Source organism: Epinephelus lanceolatus, chromosome 3 (assembly GCF_041903045.1).
Source record: "Epinephelus lanceolatus isolate andai-2023 chromosome 3, ASM4190304v1, whole genome shotgun sequence".
Lineage (NCBI taxonomy): Eukaryota > Metazoa > Chordata > Actinopteri > Perciformes > Serranidae > Epinephelus > Epinephelus lanceolatus.
This window is the reverse complement of record NC_135736.1, coordinates 19,632,606-19,650,253: the sequence shown is the minus strand read 5'-3', so window position 1 is coordinate 19,650,253 and position 17,648 is coordinate 19,632,606. Positions and strand designations below refer to the sequence as shown.

At 42.7% G+C, this 17,648-nt stretch overlaps 1 protein-coding gene across 1 annotated transcript; it reads left to right on the top strand.

The window, feature by feature from the left end:
* Window positions 1-79: 79 nt before the first annotated feature.
* Window positions 80-15,675, top strand: tnpo2b (transportin 2b). Its single transcript, XM_033624558.2, has 24 exons — window positions 80-287; window positions 1,030-1,129; window positions 1,389-1,464; window positions 1,629-1,778; window positions 2,030-2,136; window positions 2,257-2,390; window positions 2,521-2,602; window positions 4,001-4,123; window positions 4,245-4,363; window positions 4,483-4,543; window positions 4,687-4,858; window positions 5,002-5,154; window positions 5,646-5,871; window positions 5,950-6,121; window positions 6,234-6,428; window positions 6,569-6,727; window positions 8,443-8,530; window positions 8,667-8,765; window positions 8,870-8,965; window positions 9,090-9,165; window positions 9,791-9,890; window positions 9,983-10,057; window positions 12,494-12,623; window positions 12,724-15,675. Exons 2-23 carry the CDS (start codon window positions 1,031-1,033, stop codon window positions 12,599-12,601), a joined length of 2,670 nt encoding a protein of 889 aa, XP_033480449.1. The 5' UTR covers window positions 80-287; window position 1,030; the 3' UTR covers window positions 12,602-12,623; window positions 12,724-15,675.
* The last annotated feature ends 1,973 nt before the right edge of the window (window positions 15,676-17,648 follow it).

Sequence of the window (17,648 nt, the reverse complement as noted above, 5' to 3'; positions counted from 1 at the left end):
TATTGTAACGCAAACCAAAAAGTTGCTTACATCTCCACACGTTTACCTCGCCAGACAGTTTGTCCAGTACGGAAGCCGAACATGATCAAACCGATCACCCGGCTTGATTGCAAGGCATGCAATCTCTGTCACATACCAGCTAGCATATCAACCGCACAGATCCACAGAGATCAGAATTTTGTATTTAGCCACACGAATAGCAGTCATATTGTATTTAATGTTCGCCGCTACAGCGTAACTGCACTGTTGTCTATAGAAATATAGATCTACCACATCGGAGTGACCAGGTAAAATCTTTCGCGGTACTTTCAAGATGATGCTAGCTAGCACGCTACTGGTAGCTGCCGGGGGGTTGATATGCGACTGATCTGTTTTGAGGAATAATGCGCTTCATTTGCGCCGTCTTTGTTGCTTTGGTTATTAACACTGCTTTGACATTGCAACGTGGCATCCTGATAATTAACGTAAGATAGCGTTTAGCAGCTGTGTTTGTGTGAATGTGGTACGTGTGAAGTAACAGAGCGATGCTAAGCTAGCTTGCTAGCTGAATGAGCCAGACGTTTGCGTCTGTGCCGTATGGGCCTCATGTGGAAAAGGCTGTTTGGCTCGCGACTAATAGTTGGTGTGGCTGCTTATCAATGCAACTGTTACTTACTAAGTAATTAGCGACCGCTTTGTGGTACTTTGCGGTTTCATGAATCCAGAAACGGAAAATGTCTGTAAACATGAGCGCTGTCACGGCAGTGCTACACAGTGGATAATTATTCACAATGAGTGTAGTATTTTAATTTTAAGTAAGATGGTGAGGTTAACGGCTAACGAATGTGTTTCACAGTGTTTTGTTACAAATAACGGCAGCCAGCGCGTGCTGCTTGTTCTGTATTCGTTACTGCGTAGCTAACGTTACTTCTACGTGACTTGAGTAGTAACGTACGCAGTGCTGGGGTCACAGGTGGGGCCAGCTGGCTGTGAGAAGTATGTGCGATGCATGCTTCAGAGACAGGTAATGTGTGTGTTTGTGTCCCGTAGGATGGAGTGGCAGCCAGATGAACAGGGTCTGCAGCAAGTGCTTCAGCTACTCAAGGACTCCCAGTCCCCAGACACAGCAACGCAGAGAGCTGTGCAAGAAGTATCCTTATGTCTGCGTGTATGTGATCGTGAGGGTGAGAGAACAAGGTGTGAGATTTAGCTTTAGCTTGTGGGTGAAAATGAAAACTGATTGGGTGTGTTGTCATGCACGGCTCGCATCAAGTGAACTGATGTGACTGATTGTGATTGTATGCCTGTCCATGCTGCCCAAATGTCAAACAGGCACACAAGATATGCGAGGATGTGTAAGCTTTTGCTACATGTGCACGGGTGGTTAAACTCCTTTACAGAGCCTGTAGAAACTGGAGCAGTTAAACCAGTTTCCAGATTTCAACAACTATCTCATCTTTGTCCTCACAAGCCTCAAATCCGAGGGTATGTATATGCACGTAAACATGAAGGTTCTAACAGTAGAACAGAGGTTTCATTTACTGAATAACCTCGCTTATCCCCTGCAAACATTTCTGTATCGAACCTCCTCTTTCCCGTTCTTAAAAATGTTCTTTATGCTCTTCCTCTCCGCTGCCTTCCCTCTCAAGACGAGCCCACTCGCTCTCTGAGCGGTCTGATACTGAAGAACAATGTTAAGGCTCACTACCAGAACTTCCCTCCCAACGTGGCTGACTTCATCAAACGAGAATGCCTCAACAACATCGGAGACCCTTCACCGCTCATCAGAGCTACGATTGGTGGGTGTTTGTGTGAGAAAGAGAAGATGGAGAAAGAGAAGGCCAGTGTTGGCTGCATTTCCTAGCCAGTGTGAGTCAGACTACTATGTAGGTGGCTGGATTTTTGCAGGTAATGTGGCTATGTGGGAGCGAGGGCTGCATTTTCAAGATGTTTTGAATGACTGAATGCGACAGTGAGTTAAGTTATCAGTAACTTATTCTAAAGCCTGATTTATTCTTGTGTAACTCTTGTTTAATAATCTGTCATAAAGGCATCCTGATCACGACCATAGCCTCTAAAGGGGAGCTGCAGACCTGGCCGGAACTCCTGCCTCAGCTCTGTAATCTGCTCAACTCAGAGGACTATAACACCTGCGAGGTCAGACTCACCTGCCCGCACACACTAATGGCTTTGCAATGTTAATGCGTTAATCAGATTTATATCTGTTACCTTTGTTTGTAGCATTTTTGCTTCATGGATTTTTTTCCCACCTTTCAGGGTTCTTTCGGAGCGTTGCAGAAGATCTGTGAGGACTCCTCAGAGTTGCTGGATAGTGATGCTCTGAACAGACCCCTCAACATCATGATCCCAAAATTCCTACAGTTTTTCAAGCACTGCAGCCCCAAGATCAGGTCAGTGGAACGTCAGTTTTTTGCTTCCTGACTGTGTCTACTGGAACTGTGTCTCTGTGGCTCAGACTTTCCACTTTGTCTCCCTGCAAGAATCATCATTATAGATCCCACTTGTTTGTCTCTTTTACAGGTCCCATGCTATAGCGTGTGTGAACCAGTTCATCATTGGTCGAGCTCAGGCTCTCATGGATAACATTGACACCTTCATTGAGGTGAGCACTACAGGATTATGTCTTGGTTTAACCTCCATTGTTTGCAAACTTCAGTTACTCTCCTTTAGCTCCTTTCAGAGATGGAGTATGTAACAATGGATCTGTCTGTGAAAGGTACACTTTGCAGGAATTGTCACTTACACAACATCCAAACTTGGCCCCTCCTTCCTACATTGATTGTATGTATACTGCAAGCTACCCTACCATCGTAGGAACATTTGTCGTAACAGAAAAGCCAATACTTTTGTCGGCTAACTAAGCTGACCGCCAGAACCTACCTGCCCAACAGAAAACAGGCCAACCCTGCATCAGTCCTCCTCACTGTCCCTTTATTAAATACTCGCCCACCAGATTCCCCCTTGCTTTGTCCGCTTAAAGTATTGCCCTGCTATATTTGCGGGGTTTTTTGGTGCTGTGTGTATGATTTTTGTAACTTCTTGGATGTGTGCTGCGTCAACCTGTTTGCTATAATAAAGTCCTGACTTCACCTGCGTGATTTTATTAGCTGGACAATACACACCACTACCCAAAGGTGGGAGCCCCTAAACATGTCAAACACAGAAAAATAAGAAGACTGCAACAAGCTTCTAGTGGGTCATAAGTGATGACTGAGAGAGATGAATTCTGTATGAGTCTATACATTGTTTTGTAGGAAAATCCTTCATAGTATACCTTTAACTAACTACAAATTGACTGTAAGTAACAATATGACAGACCATTTTCTGAAGCATGCCATGTGCTTTGATACTGATTTTCATACCCTTCAGGCTGTCCCTGGTTACGTGTTTTACTTTCAAACTCTTTGTTTTTATAAGTTCCATTATTTTTAACTTTATGCAGATGTATCTATAATAGTCCTGTCACGGATAAAGCTGCAGCATTTATGTGATATTTGGCATCTGCTACTTGAGATGAGGCAATGCAGGAATTTGTCTGTAATGTAAGAAAATGAGATATTGTTTACAGTAACCTGCTGCTGAACTGTTACTTTATCTCATTGATGTGCTAAAGGAAATCAGTCTTCTTATTTTGGATATAACTCCAGCCATCTTTACAAATGTACTGTAGCTCCTGCAGTGCGTGATGGAGGTGCAGCATATAAAGCATCACTTTATAGTTTCATCCAACCAGATGGACACCCATTTTATTTGTATTGACCAGCTAGATTTCATATCATTAATGTCTGTGACGACACAGTGGCATGTGGGACGAGACCCTGAAACCCTGTTCTGGTCCTTTTAAGTCACAGATTCAAGTGCATGTTTGAACGTTGCCTCTGTTCACTTGCATTTCCCACATTTCTCTGTCTTCCCCCACATTTCTTGGCCTGGCCTGCTCATCGCTCCCTTCTCTCTGTGCCACCCATCCCCTTTCTCTCCTCGTCTCTTTCATATCCAGAGTCTTTTTGCACTGGCGGGTGATGAGGACAGTGAAGTGCGCAAGAACGTCTGCAGGGCTTTGGTCATGCTGCTGGAAGTCCGCATCGACCGCCTCATCCCACACATGCACAGCATCATCCAGGTGAGGATGGGACTTCATCTCACACACTACTTTGAGCAGAGACCATGTAGCTTTCCCCTCCTCCTCCTTCTCCTCCTCCCCCCCCCTCATCACCTCTTATCTTATCGTTATCTGTCACCAGTACATGCTGCAGCGGACCCAGGACCCAGATGAGAACGTGGCTCTGGAGGCCTGCGAGTTCTGGCTGACTTTGGCTGAACAGCCCATCTGCAAAGAGGCCCTGTCTGGCCACTTGGTCCAGTAAGTGCTCACATGCAAACAGTTCATTGGACGGGGTTAACTTAATGACAAGGAAGTGAAAATAAAGAGTTGTATGAATTTCATCTGAGAAGTAATGCAGATGTCTCCTTTTTTTCCAGACTGATCCCTATCCTGGTGAATGGGATGAAATACTCTGAGATTGACATTATTCTTCTAAAGGTGAGCCACCTCTTGATAAATCAAATGTTCCCAGCTTCTCATATTTCTTGTCGTCTCTTCCTTTTTTCTTTTAATTTTTTTTTTTTTTTTTTTTTTTTACCAGTGTCCATTCTGCATTCACCTTTCTCTCTGTTGTCCTCCAGGGTGATGTTGAAGAGGATGAGGCAGTTCCAGACAGCGAGCAAGACATCAAGCCTCGCTTCCACAAGTCCCGCACCGTCACCCTGCAGCATGAAGGAGGGGAGGGCGAGGAGGGGGAGGACATTGATGAAGACGAAGATGACGACGACGATACGCTGTCTGACTGGAACCTACGTAAGCTACAGGACTGACATGCAGCTTTAGTGATCGTCGCAGTTTCTGCTCTTAAAGGGCATTCAATGACCTTTGACATTATTTTTGGAGCAAAGGCTTAATGTTTAAAGATTATATTAGCTAATGATGCTTCCCTCCTTCAGGGAAGTGTTCGGCCGCGGCTCTGGACGTTCTTGCCAATGTGTTTCGTGAGGAGCTGCTGCCCCATCTCCTGCCCCTGCTCAAAGGACTGCTTTTCCACCCTGACTGGGTCATCAAGGAGTCTGGCATCCTCGTGCTGGGAGCCATCGCTGAGGGTATGACATGGCACAGACTTACTATTGAAATATATATAAGTCAAATAGGTTTACTTTTCACTATTTAGATTGTTAAGTTCAGATTTTCCACTGACAGTAACTATGGAGAGACATTAAAGGAAAGATTTATTGGACAATAAGTGTAATATCTTCTTTTAATACCTTGTGAATGTCTTGATCTTTTATATAACCAGAGATGAAGAACAGACCTTCTCTCATTTTTACAACAGTGTTGAATAAAAAGCTTTATAGTTGCTGGTTGTTGGATTTTGTTTCCTTTGGACAGAGCCAGGCTAGCTGTTTGCCCCAGTTTCCAGTCTTAATACTAAGCTAAGCTCACCAGCTGCTGGTTGTAGCTTCATGTTTCACATGCAGACATGAGATTGGTATCCATCTGCTCATCTAACTCTTGACAGGAAAGCGAATAAACACATTTTCCAAAATGTTGCACTTTTGCTTTTAAGACGTAAAAAACCATTTTGTTTTTCCAGGCTGTATGCAAGGCATGGTACCGTACTTGCCTGAGCTCATCCCCCACCTCATCCAGTGTTTGTGCGACAAAAAGGCCCTGGTGCGCTCTATCGCCTGCTGGACACTCAGCCGTTACGCCCACTGGGTGGTCAGCCAGCCTCCTGACGCTCACCTCAAACCCCTCATGACTGAGTTGCTCAAACGCATTCTGGACGGCAATAAGAGGGTACAGGAAGCAGCATGCAGGTACAGTTTTTCTTTCACACTCCTGTATTTTCACTTTTAGCTCATCCGTCCATCTAACCCATCTCGTCTCTCCTACAGTGCATTTGCCACCCTGGAAGAGGAGGCGTGTACAGAGCTGGTGCCTTACCTGAGCTTCATCCTGGACACGCTGGTTTTTGCTTTTGGGAAGTACCAACACAAGAACTTGCTCATCCTCTACGATGCTATAGGAACACTGGCGGACTCTGTGGGGCACCATCTCAACCAGCCTGTGAGCACAAAATGCACAGATTTACACGGCCTTGTTTTGTGTGTGACATGTTAAAATGAGTGGTAAATGAACACATGAATGACGGGCCACAACCACACGCTTTTGTTTTCAGGAGTACATACAGAAACTGATGCCTCCGCTGATAGCCAAGTGGAATGAGCTGAAGGACGAAGACAAAGATCTCTTCCCTCTGCTTGAGTGTCTGTCGTCTGTTGCCACGGCGCTGCAGAGTGGCTTCCTCCCCTATTGCGAGCCCGTCTATCAACGCTGTGTCACCCTGGTTCAGAAGACACTGGCTCAGGCCATGGTGAGCCACACACACTCACTCCCATAAACACAGACTTGACAGAGGCAGTTTATATTTTTGCTGCTTTACATAAATAACACTTTCATCCCGTAGTCCCACTTCTAATCTTTTCTCCACATTCCCTTCTGTTTGTGTTTCAGATGTACAGTCAGCAGCCAGACCAGTATGAAGCACCCGACAAGGACTTCATGATCGTGGCTCTGGATCTTTTAAGTGGCTTAGCTGAGGGACTGGGGGGCCACGTGGACACACTTGTGGCCCGCAGTAACATCATGACGCTGCTTTTCCAGTGCATGCAGGTGAGGAGAGCCAGTGTGTGTGTCTAATTTTAACTTCAATTAGTTTTTCCAATTTTGTTGAATCAGGCCCTTATTGCACTCGGTACATTGCGTTCATTTAGCAGACGCTTTTTGTCTAAAGTGACTCACAATAAGTGCATTCAAACTCCAAAATAAAAATAAGAGCTGAATGTTCTCAAAAATTGAAAGTGACTGCGTTATGACTTTAATGTGCACAGGAAAAACATTTCAGAAGCAGACTATCTGTTCTTCAGCAGCCACATTTATGATACAGTTTGGAGGGGTTTTGCTGCATCTTTTGTGTTTTACAAGCACAAACACATGTTGGCAGCTCATTTAGATGTGGTAACAGATGCTGATGTTTCTGTGATCACTCATTTTAAACGTCAATATAACCGATCTCACAGCACAGATTTATTTCATCTGACGGTGTTGAGATTGAAAAGTAATGATTTTACCTGCAGCTCAGCAGCTTGATAATGACCGCTGTTCAACATATTATTTATGAGCTGTGATCAGATTTACTTCCTGTATTGTTATCTGACAACAGAAGTGGAAAGATGTACTGTATGTTAACAAGATCAACTACATTGTGAATTTGGCTGTAACTTACTACAAACATGAAAAACTACTTTTGCTGTGTCAGAAATAGATAAAAATACATCATTAAAAATGAATCATAAGAACCGGTTCCCGTTGTCTGATCCATTGGAATCGTATGCCTCTAAACTTATCAGTGCCTTTTATCGGTGTTGGCATGTTCTTCTGACACTTGCACAAACAGTGAAGTCAAACTCGAGCGTCTACACTGCTGAAAACTTGTTAACAAGATGGAGTGATGGAAGAGAGGAAGAAACAGTCCAAAGTGTGGCTTCATTTCACAAAGAAAGATGACAGCAGTGCTGTTTGTAATGTCTGTAAAATGATAATTATAAGTAAGGGTGGAAACACCAGCAGTATGCCAAAACATCTTTTTAGGCAACTTGAACTAAATTCCAGGAATGTGATGTATCTGATACTTTACACCTGCTTCCCAACGAAGCCACACATCCGTTACTGAGGGTGTAATAACATGAGCACCACACAGCTACTCTGTGATCAGATTCTGAGATAATAGAATAGTTGCGTTGACACTGAAAACTTGTGTAGGCCTACTTTTTTTTCTCACAAAAAATTGATAGGAATGCAAAAAGGGAATTGATGAAGAATCAGACCGATAAACAGAATTAGATGTGTGTGTGTGTGTGTGTGTGTATATATATATATATATGTGTGTGTGTGTGTGTGTGTATATATGTGTGTATATATATATATATATATATATATATATATATATATATATATATATATATATATATATATATATATATATATATATATATACATACACACAAGCTGCTCTGGTGTAAAGATAGTGGAGCCAGAAAAAGAGGCGCGAAAGTGACACTCTGGACACAAAGCCCGTGGGCACTTGCACACCATGTCACTTCCTTCGTCAGTGGCCTTGGAGCCAGAACACGTGCATACGTTGGCTGTAAAAATCCAACAGTTGACTACCAGATCTTGTATAGTGGAAAAATTAATACATTTGAAGACTTTGAAATATGAAGGCCAAGTCATTACCCTGTTGGTTTTGGTGCCCCTGAACATTTCTTGCATGTGGTTAATGGTGTGTGTTCACATTTCTCTTCGTCTCTCTGTCTCTTTTGTCCCAGGATACGATGCCTGAAGTAAGACAGAGTTCGTTTGCTCTACTGGGCGACTTGACCAAGGCTTGCTTCCCTCATGTCAAACCGTGTATTGGTAAGTATCTCACTCCCTCTCTTATACACATTAACACACAGTGCATACATAATGTTCCATCATCCTCTTTTTTTTTTTTTTTTTAATTTGTTTGTGATGCTAACATTTCTTTTTTTTGTGTGTGCGTGTCGTGCAGCTGAATTCATGCCAATCCTCGGGACAAATCTGAACCCTGAGTTCATCTCTGTCTGCAACAATGCTACCTGGGCCATAGGAGAGATCTGTATGCAGATGGGTGAGTGGGAGCAAATCTATTCTTACTCGATGCAGCTAAGTGCTTGTGCAGTTGAACATGAGACGATTAGAGGAAGTGTATCGATGTGTGTTTGTGTCTATCAGGAGTGGAGATGCAGCCGTACATCGCTATGGTTCTGAACCAGCTGGTTGAGATTATTAATCGACCCAACACCCCCAAGACCCTGCTGGAGAACACTGGTACATGGATACACAGACATTTTTGATACTTTTATTTTATAGTTAGGACTGATAGTGCAGTTAATGTCATACCACGCGCTCGCTATTCTAACAGTAGTCCCGACTCTTCTCTCTCCTCCTCTAGCAATCACCATTGGTCGGCTGGGCTATGTGTGTCCTCAGGAGGTCGCGCCCATGCTGCCACAGTTCATTCGACCCTGGTGAGTGAATGTTAAATCTCTTGTTCTGCATCTTTCATTCTAAATACTTTGTGGTGTAATTGTAATTCACAGCATGTGCACAGACACACTCAGCATGGCAGTCGCCATATATCACACACTCAGCAGACACATGTGCTCTCTCCCTGTTGTCCTCTGTGGTCTCATCACATTCTCTCTTCTCTTCCGTCTTTCCATTCTGCACATAATTATATTAGCTTATCCGCACTTGCAGGACACATTTGTGGCAGTTTTTTTTATCCCCATCAGACAATGCACATTCATATTTGTTCTTACTTTTCTCATTTTCCCTCCTTGCTCTTTTGTGCCATCACATTGCGATGCACGTTGCATTACAAGGGCTGCAGTATTGACATTCTTTAAATGAATTCTTGAAATGATCAGATTCAGCAAGCAGCGAGAATGAAACCCTGTGAGTTTTCTCAAGCTAAGAAAAAAGACAAATGTCCTCCCACGCAGTAAAATGACGAGACACTGGCTGTTTTAGTTTGTGCTCGCTTGTTTTCATTTCAGAAATGATCTCACAGACAAGATGAGAGAAATGGATTCTTTGTAGTGACAGCTTTCAGTTTTGTGGCTGCTGATTGTTGATAATTGCATGCTCCAGGTGTACGTCTCTGCGAAACATCCGAGACAACGAGGAGAAAGACTCTGCCTTCCGTGGGATTTGCATGATGATCGGTGTGAACCCAGGGGGTGTGGTGCAGGTGAGATATTGTACACAGTCTGTATTTGACTGGCAGCTGTTTTAGGGCTTGATGTTGAAACCTTCGTCACCTCTTCCTCTGTGCTTGTTTAGGACTTCATCTTCTTCTGTGATGCAGTGGCCTCCTGGGTGAATCCTAAAGACGATTTGAGAGACATGTTCTACAAGGTGAGCGACTCACTGGGTGTGTTGATCAGATCAGGAGGTAGAAAGAAGGTTCAGGTCATATCCAGGCGAAAGTTCTTGTTTTGCCATAACCAGGAAAGCTGATTTTAATTCACCATGACATCATCAACCCCCCCCCACCGCTGCGTGAGTCACTGTGATGTGAGAGACCTTAGGCGAAGCAGAGTGTATTCATCTCAGCAACAAGAACATTGCTCTTATTCTGCAGAAAAATGAACAGACTCCCCCTCAGGAGCTCACCACATAAAGGCCCAAATGCTCTTCCTGCAAATTTTCTGCAAAATCCACAAATGCATGTTTTTACTTTAATCAGGAATGTCTGTGATGCTCCTATGATATTTCTTTGGAACATTTAACCACAGTTTCGATCGCACGTAGTGACCCGAGTTAACCTCGTGATCAAGCCTGTTCTGCATCACTACCATTACACAGTTCGGTCTGAACTGACAGTGACTTTGACCTAATAACAAAAATGTACTGTACAAACTTGCTCTTCCCCCGCTGCTCTGTGATGAGGCCGGCCCTGGCATGGTTGGAGCAACTTGGCAGCTGTTTGGCTGCTTCTTGACACCATCAGCATTTTGAAACAACACCTTTTTTTTTTTTTTTTTTGCAACAACATGCTGTGAGTGTGTGACTGCCAATCTAACAATAGGTACACTGGGAAAATATGTATGATGCATAGCAAATTCACTGACTTGCAGTCCATGGCTGGATTAACCTGTCAGGTGGTCCAGGGCAAACACTGTCAGATGGGGCCCGAATGACCCCCACCTCTGGCTCTGTGTGCTTTGTGTACCTGTTTCTGTCAAGTAAGGTGCTCACAGAAGCCTGTGCAGCACAGCTTCATTATAATTCCAGACACCCACCAGTGCTCCTGTGCCTGCATAGATTATTGCAGTTTCATCTAACTCTGATTTATTAAAGCTGCACAAATCTGTTTTTATAAATAATGGGTAAATAACTTGAGTTAGAGGGTCAACCTGACAGGGAGAGATAATATGTCAGTGTTTTTTAAAAGATTTATAAATGCTGCTTTACAGAGTGTGTGCCATGGTGTGCAATATAAACTAAAATGACTGAGGTCTCGATATTGAGACAGACACTGTCTACATAACAGGGCCACAAACGTAGCTATTAATATATAGATGATACATTTCAGTAGTTGAAATTTAATAACAAAGTTGCAAGTAGTCAAATAAACAAAAAACAACTGATTCGCAGTAAACTTTGGGGCTATTAGAGGATCCTGGGGCTCTGGTGCTTGTGCCCAGTTGGTAATTCAGCCTTGTTGCAATCAATCAAACATTCAGACGCCAGACTCTGTTGCTTTTACGAGGCCTGGCCCCCTAGAGAACCAGGGATTGTTTTTTGTTGCATTGGTACCACCAAGAGGAACGCTGACATGACATAAGCTGACTATCAAAGATTCTTATATTTCACTTTGACCAGTGAAAAGTCATTACATTTCCCCCATCACATTTATGCTCATCAAAGCCTGGACTTCACTGTCGGTTCATCCGTTAGGAGCTGTTGTTTGTGTTTCATGTTGCCTGTTGTTTACACAGCTGGCTGTTTTTTAAAGATAGGGGTCGCTAGTGCTGCATTGCCTCCTGCGTTCAGCTAATCAATGTACACCTGCGTCACTCAGGGTTCATCTTGCTCTGGGAGAGTACTTACTCTGAAATAGGAGCTAAAACGTCCCTCAAAATGGCATTCTAAGAACTTCGATTGTTCCTAGATCTTGAGGTGAGGACACAGTAAAAAGGGGAATTCTTTGTAGGGTTGGGCACCGTTCACATTTGAACCAATACCGGTACCTGGAATTCGGTACTGATACCCAACGGTCCCTTTTTTTCTGTACTTTACTTTGACTGTAATAACAAAAATGTGATTGTAGGATACTACAAAAAGTACAATGCAAGAAAAAGAAATAAGACCAGATGCTGAAATTAACATGGTAGATCAGTGCTGCAGCAACCGTTCTGGCTCGTTGGGAAGCCGGCAGAGCAGCTTACTGGCTTCATTGTGCTTCTCCCTCCTGTCTGAAGTTGAATCTGTAGGCTCTGCAAAGCTCTGATGCCGACCTTAGAGCTTCGTGACTAGCTTCCAGGCTTCGTGGCACTTCCGCCTTTTGCCTTAACCCAGGGTTCTCACTCAGATGTGCTCTCAGGTACCGATATTCGGCACAGATGGATTTAAAGTGAATTGGTTCTTGGTAGTACCAATGTAATTTGGTCGGTACTCTTAAAAGTACAGAGTTGGGTGTTCTTAGGACTATGAAAAAGGTCCTGAGGTCCCGGTCTGAATATGCCTGTAGTTAAAGGAAGAACTTATCAAATCCTGGCCCTGCCTGTGAGAGTGTATGGTCTTGAGGATGTGCCTGAAATGAATCCCCCACATTCTGTCCGTTTCCAGATCCTGCACGGTTTTAAGGAGCAGGTTGGGGAGGAGAACTGGCAGCAGTTTTCAGAGCAGTTTCCCCCACTGCTGAAGGAGAGACTGGCAGCCTGCTACGGCGTTTAGATTCTCTACACCCACCCAACAGGTAACCCCACACACATCATCATTTAAACTCCAAGGTATCCAAATGTCCATCTTGAAATTAACGTCATTGTGTCTGCTCTCCCTTTTATCCGTCCTCCCAGGTGAGCCAGCAGGAGGAGGGTGAATGGGAAACTCATCCATCTGTGTATTGCACTGCCCTGATCTGGGGGGAGGGAGAGGGACGCTATTGGCCGCTCCCCCTGACGGACGGCCCCCACGCCCTATGTGTTTGTCCATAGAGGGAGGGTGGGCGGGTGGGAGGGTGGGACAGAGGGACACCTCTAGATTAACTAGGCAGGGACCCGACACAGAAAAACTAACTGGTAGGGACAGATAGAGAGGGACAGAGAGAAGGACATGGAGGAGAGACAGAGGGGATAGACAAGTTGGGACGGAGGGAGACCAGCAAGAGAGAAAGTTCAGGGAAAGAGAGGGAGGGATATCAGTAACAAAGCAGGGAAAAGAGCCACAGAAAGGTCTGTTACTGGGAGGACAGGGAAAGTAGAGATTTTTAACGGGATTCTTAAACTCATGATAGCTTGACCGACAGAGACAGACCAACACAGACTCACACACATACACTTGCACACGCTGCACACGCAGTACATGGAACTGACTGTGGGCGGCACTATTATTTAGACTTTTTTGAGACCTACTACATGTAGTTAGGGACAGACAGACAGGGGTCTAAACTCTGTTCATTTTCTGGGTGATACTCTTTCTTTTCCGGGGGAATAGGATTCAATAAGAATTACTTCATCTGTAGTCACTGAATTCTACTTAGCTGTAAGATAATCTTGCTATCCGCATCTGTGTTTCCTATCCTTTTTCTTTCATTTCGAACCAGAGTGCTGCTTCACAGAGCTATCCATCTATCAGACATATTCCTGTCACATTTTCTACCTGATCAAAACAGAGAGAGAAATAAGAGCAAGTGTCTTTCCTCGTGGCTTCACAGAAACCATTCCTCTAGGAGGGGAGGATTAGGGCTAACACATTTGTTTTCTCACCAGAGGGGAGAAAATCGTAGAAAGAAAAAAAAATCACATCCTTAGTTGTCCTCTTTGAGGTTTTGTGTGTGTGTGTGTGTGTGTGTGTGTGTGTGTGTGTGTGTGTGTGTATGTATGTAAATGTGTGCGAGTGTGTGCATGTGCAGTTTATAAATCCTCACTTTGGCATTCTGTGTTAACAGTGTGTGAAATATGTATTGTTTTTGATATGGTACCGAGCTAAAACTTGACTCCCACCGCAATGTCCTTGGCACCTGTTAACTGTGACCAAGTGTTTGTGTTTGTGTGTGTGTATGTGTGTGTTGCAAAAGAGTGAGCGTGTGTATATGTTTATGTCTACATTCGTACTGATATCCATTTGATGCCATATTGATATCTTAAGTAAAACAGTGATTGGCAATGTCATTGTGATCTTTATAATGTTTTAAAAATGGTCCATATTCTTTTTTTTTTTGTTGTTGTTTTTTTTTTGTTTTGTTTTGCTGCTACTGATAATTTTTGTTTCTATAGTGGATTTAAATTCGCACAATAACGCAAAAATATTTGAATTAATGCTATTTTCAGTGACTGTTGTTTTTGCACTTTTTATTTTATTTTATTTTACCTTTTTTCTTTTTTTTTGTATGGACTTTTTTTTTTTTTAACCTCACCCATATGATATGTCTTGACCCTAATGTCAGTGTTTGTCATACTGTGTTGCACTGTGAAATTAAGTGTCTTTGACTGGCAAAAATATTCCAATACTAAATGGCAAATAAAAACAACTTTGTGAAACTGGGACTAATCCGCACTTTTACAATGACTAACTTTGCCATATTGCTGAGGTGTGTGTGTACGTGTGTGAGATCCCGCATGTGTGTGTGAGATCCTGCATGAGTAGGTGCGCATGAGAACCCTTTATATTTTTTGGCGTATGAGCATGTGATAGCTAGATGGCGTTCATATGATGTGTGCACAGTAAAGGGGTGCAAACCAAGTGTTGTTTGGAAGGGTGTGTAGCCTGCCCCCCCAGCCTACTTTGTGTGCATGCTTTGTGTCTGCGTTTTCACTGCGTGTGTGCGCGCGAATGTTTGTATGTGTGTGTTGACGTATATTTTGGAGTAATATGATTGCCCTTTACACACCAACACACCACCTCAATTCACGAGAGGAGAGCACAATATACTTCAAAAAGAGAAGAGCTAGGACACTGCCAAAGAGCAATAGCCACTGAAATTTAAAGAACAAAGTAGATAAGCACTGCTATTTCAATATTCAATACATGCGTAATGATATAAAAGTACAGGCAATGAAGGGCTTTTCAAATTAATAACGGAATAAGATTTTGCCAGCAAAATTGACTACAGGGATCTCTATTTTTTTCATTGACATTCTGTGTTTTCCAGCGTGCAGACATTTGGAAACAGTCAGACGTTGGCACTTGATTTGACCTCGACTGTGACCACTGAGATAATCAAATCAATCATTAATCACGTCAAACACAAGACAATCTGAACCCCAGTCTAGTTCTATTTCCACAGTCTCCTAGTTCGAAGCTTGTACGAGAAAAATGTATTTGGTTGCTCGTTAATTTCAGTGTTTGTTTTTTTTTTAATTATTTGTGTAACTGATGCTTTTAGTTTCACAGACAGTGTTTGTATCTGACAGATCAGTGTACATTTTTCTTTGGATGATACTGTAGTCGCCTGCTTCAGTGACAGATTTATGAATGCAACCAGTTTGAAGGAGAGGAGTGGTGTGACAGCTTTTTGAATACGTGCAAGACGATGGGAACAAAGGAGGCATGAAAGGAGATGAAGGAGGAATGATTTTTTTTTTTTCTAAATTCTGTTTATATAATAACGAGCATGATAATGTTGCAGTTCGGCTGACAGACTTTGGTACCTTTTGTTTTCCTGTGGGCTACTTTCGCCAGTCATGTTCCCTTTTTTTGAAGGTGGGAATGGAAATAAAATGCTTTCTTTTATATGATTTATAGTTTATGTGTGTAAAATCTCTGGATTTTTGAAATAAATCATGTCGTGCATGCTGAAGGCCGGATGATAGCGTTGCAAGTCTGGAGTTTTTTTTTGTGAGAAAAAGCAATTTTATGCAATTTTGAGCAAGGCCTCAGTTAAAGGAACAGTGTGTTAGTGGCACCTAGTGGTGAGGACTGCAGATTGCAACCAGCTGAATCTTCTCCGCTATGCCAAGCGTCAACTCCCAGTTAGGATTCCTTTAGTGATCATTGTTCAGGAGGTTTTTCCAGGAGCCAAATTACTTGCAGAGGTCTCTTCCTCTCAAAAAAGTGGACCCTGTGATTAAAACTGGTAAAACGTCTGAATGAAGCTGTTTCATGTCACAAATAAGTGTTTCTCTGATGCCGTTGGCACATTGCAGACAGGTTGCTAGCCCAGCACCCGCCAATATGGGCTCATCTTTTTTCTCTGATAACTTAAGTTTCAAGGCACCATTGTTTAGAAGTAATCTGATTGGATGTCAGATATCAGACAAATCTTGAAAATGGGTTGTTCAAAAAGAAAAATGTGATCACATAATCCATTCTTCGTTTTGCTCTGGACTAAACCTTAAGCATGCGTTATTCGAAACTCTTTGGTAAGATCAGGAAACCTCTGTTCCAAAAAAAACACGATTATCATGATTATTTAACTGTTACATCAATAAAGTAGATAGCAGATTATCCATAAAGCCTTTCAGTACAGTAAAATTATAAAAAAGGATGCTGTCCCCCAAAAATAATCCCCTAAATGGCTTTCAAAACCAAACATTTTTTTAAAGTTATAACCTCAAAGATCTCTGTTTTCTTCTCTTTGGCAGCACCTATGGCGCTAAGTGGTAACTGCAGTGTGTTTGTTGGCAGGCTGTCTACATTGTGATGTGCAGTCCCACATAGAGGCCTGGTTATCTGGATTTGGTAATCTTGAGAAGTTTGTATCTGGATCACTGTGCTCTAATCTCATGTTAATTTAAAAATCTACTACAACAGTAAGATGTATTGACTGATCCTGGATAGCAAAACATGGGATTTCCAAAACTTATTTTGATCCAGATTTTTGATACACAAATAAAATAAAAATCTCCACGAGGAACCAACTTTACTCCACACAGACACACATTACACATATTTGATATTCCAGTGGTTTCCACTCTGTATTGAGTTGAGTTTTGTGTGTGTGAGATGAGACACTGAAACTCTCCACAGATGCTCAGCAGCAACTGAATCATCACCTCCATGTACATGCATACTGCATGATGTAACTTTGTGTTTTCTCCCTAAAACCTGAGCTGCCAGTTGCAGCAGTTCCAGTTATGGGATATTACTGGAAATATGCTTGAGTCCAGAATGTGGTTAAAGGACAAGGACCGCACACAGACTTGTTTGTTTCATCAGTCTCTTTCTCTTTATTTTAACAGCACAGTGCTGTACTACAGATGCCTCCATGTAACGAGCCAAGCAAAATGCTCATTGCAAATGCTTTTTGTACTTTTCCAAACATTTTCAATCATAAAGCATTCTAAAGGATAATCACATCGTTGCTGATTAAGTCATCATCTGCACCACCTGCACTGCCATCTGTGTCTGCTTTACATATTATGGCACCATCTTGTGGTCAAATTGAAATAAGATCAAATCCAAATACATCAGCCCAGCTAAAAGATAAACCAAAACTCAAAGTCCAGTATAATTTCAAAATGAATTGTATAAAAATAAATAAAGACAATTAGTTTAACTTCTAAGGATCTGTGTCCAGGGTATGCCCCCATTGTTACAATGGCTGCCCTCCCTCTGGCAAAAATAATTGAAGGCTGATATTACTATCTTTAAGAGGCTGTGGCACACTCACTTTAAGCTAGCATGAAGATAGTGGTATCTTGTGAAACTAGGCAACCTAAGGCATCCATTAGTACAAACCCTGCGAGCATAGCTTGTCAGGAAGGGTGCTAAATAAAACTCCAAATTTAGGCTAAATTTTGGTGAGGGGACAAACAGCATGGCCATTTTCAAAGGGGTCCCT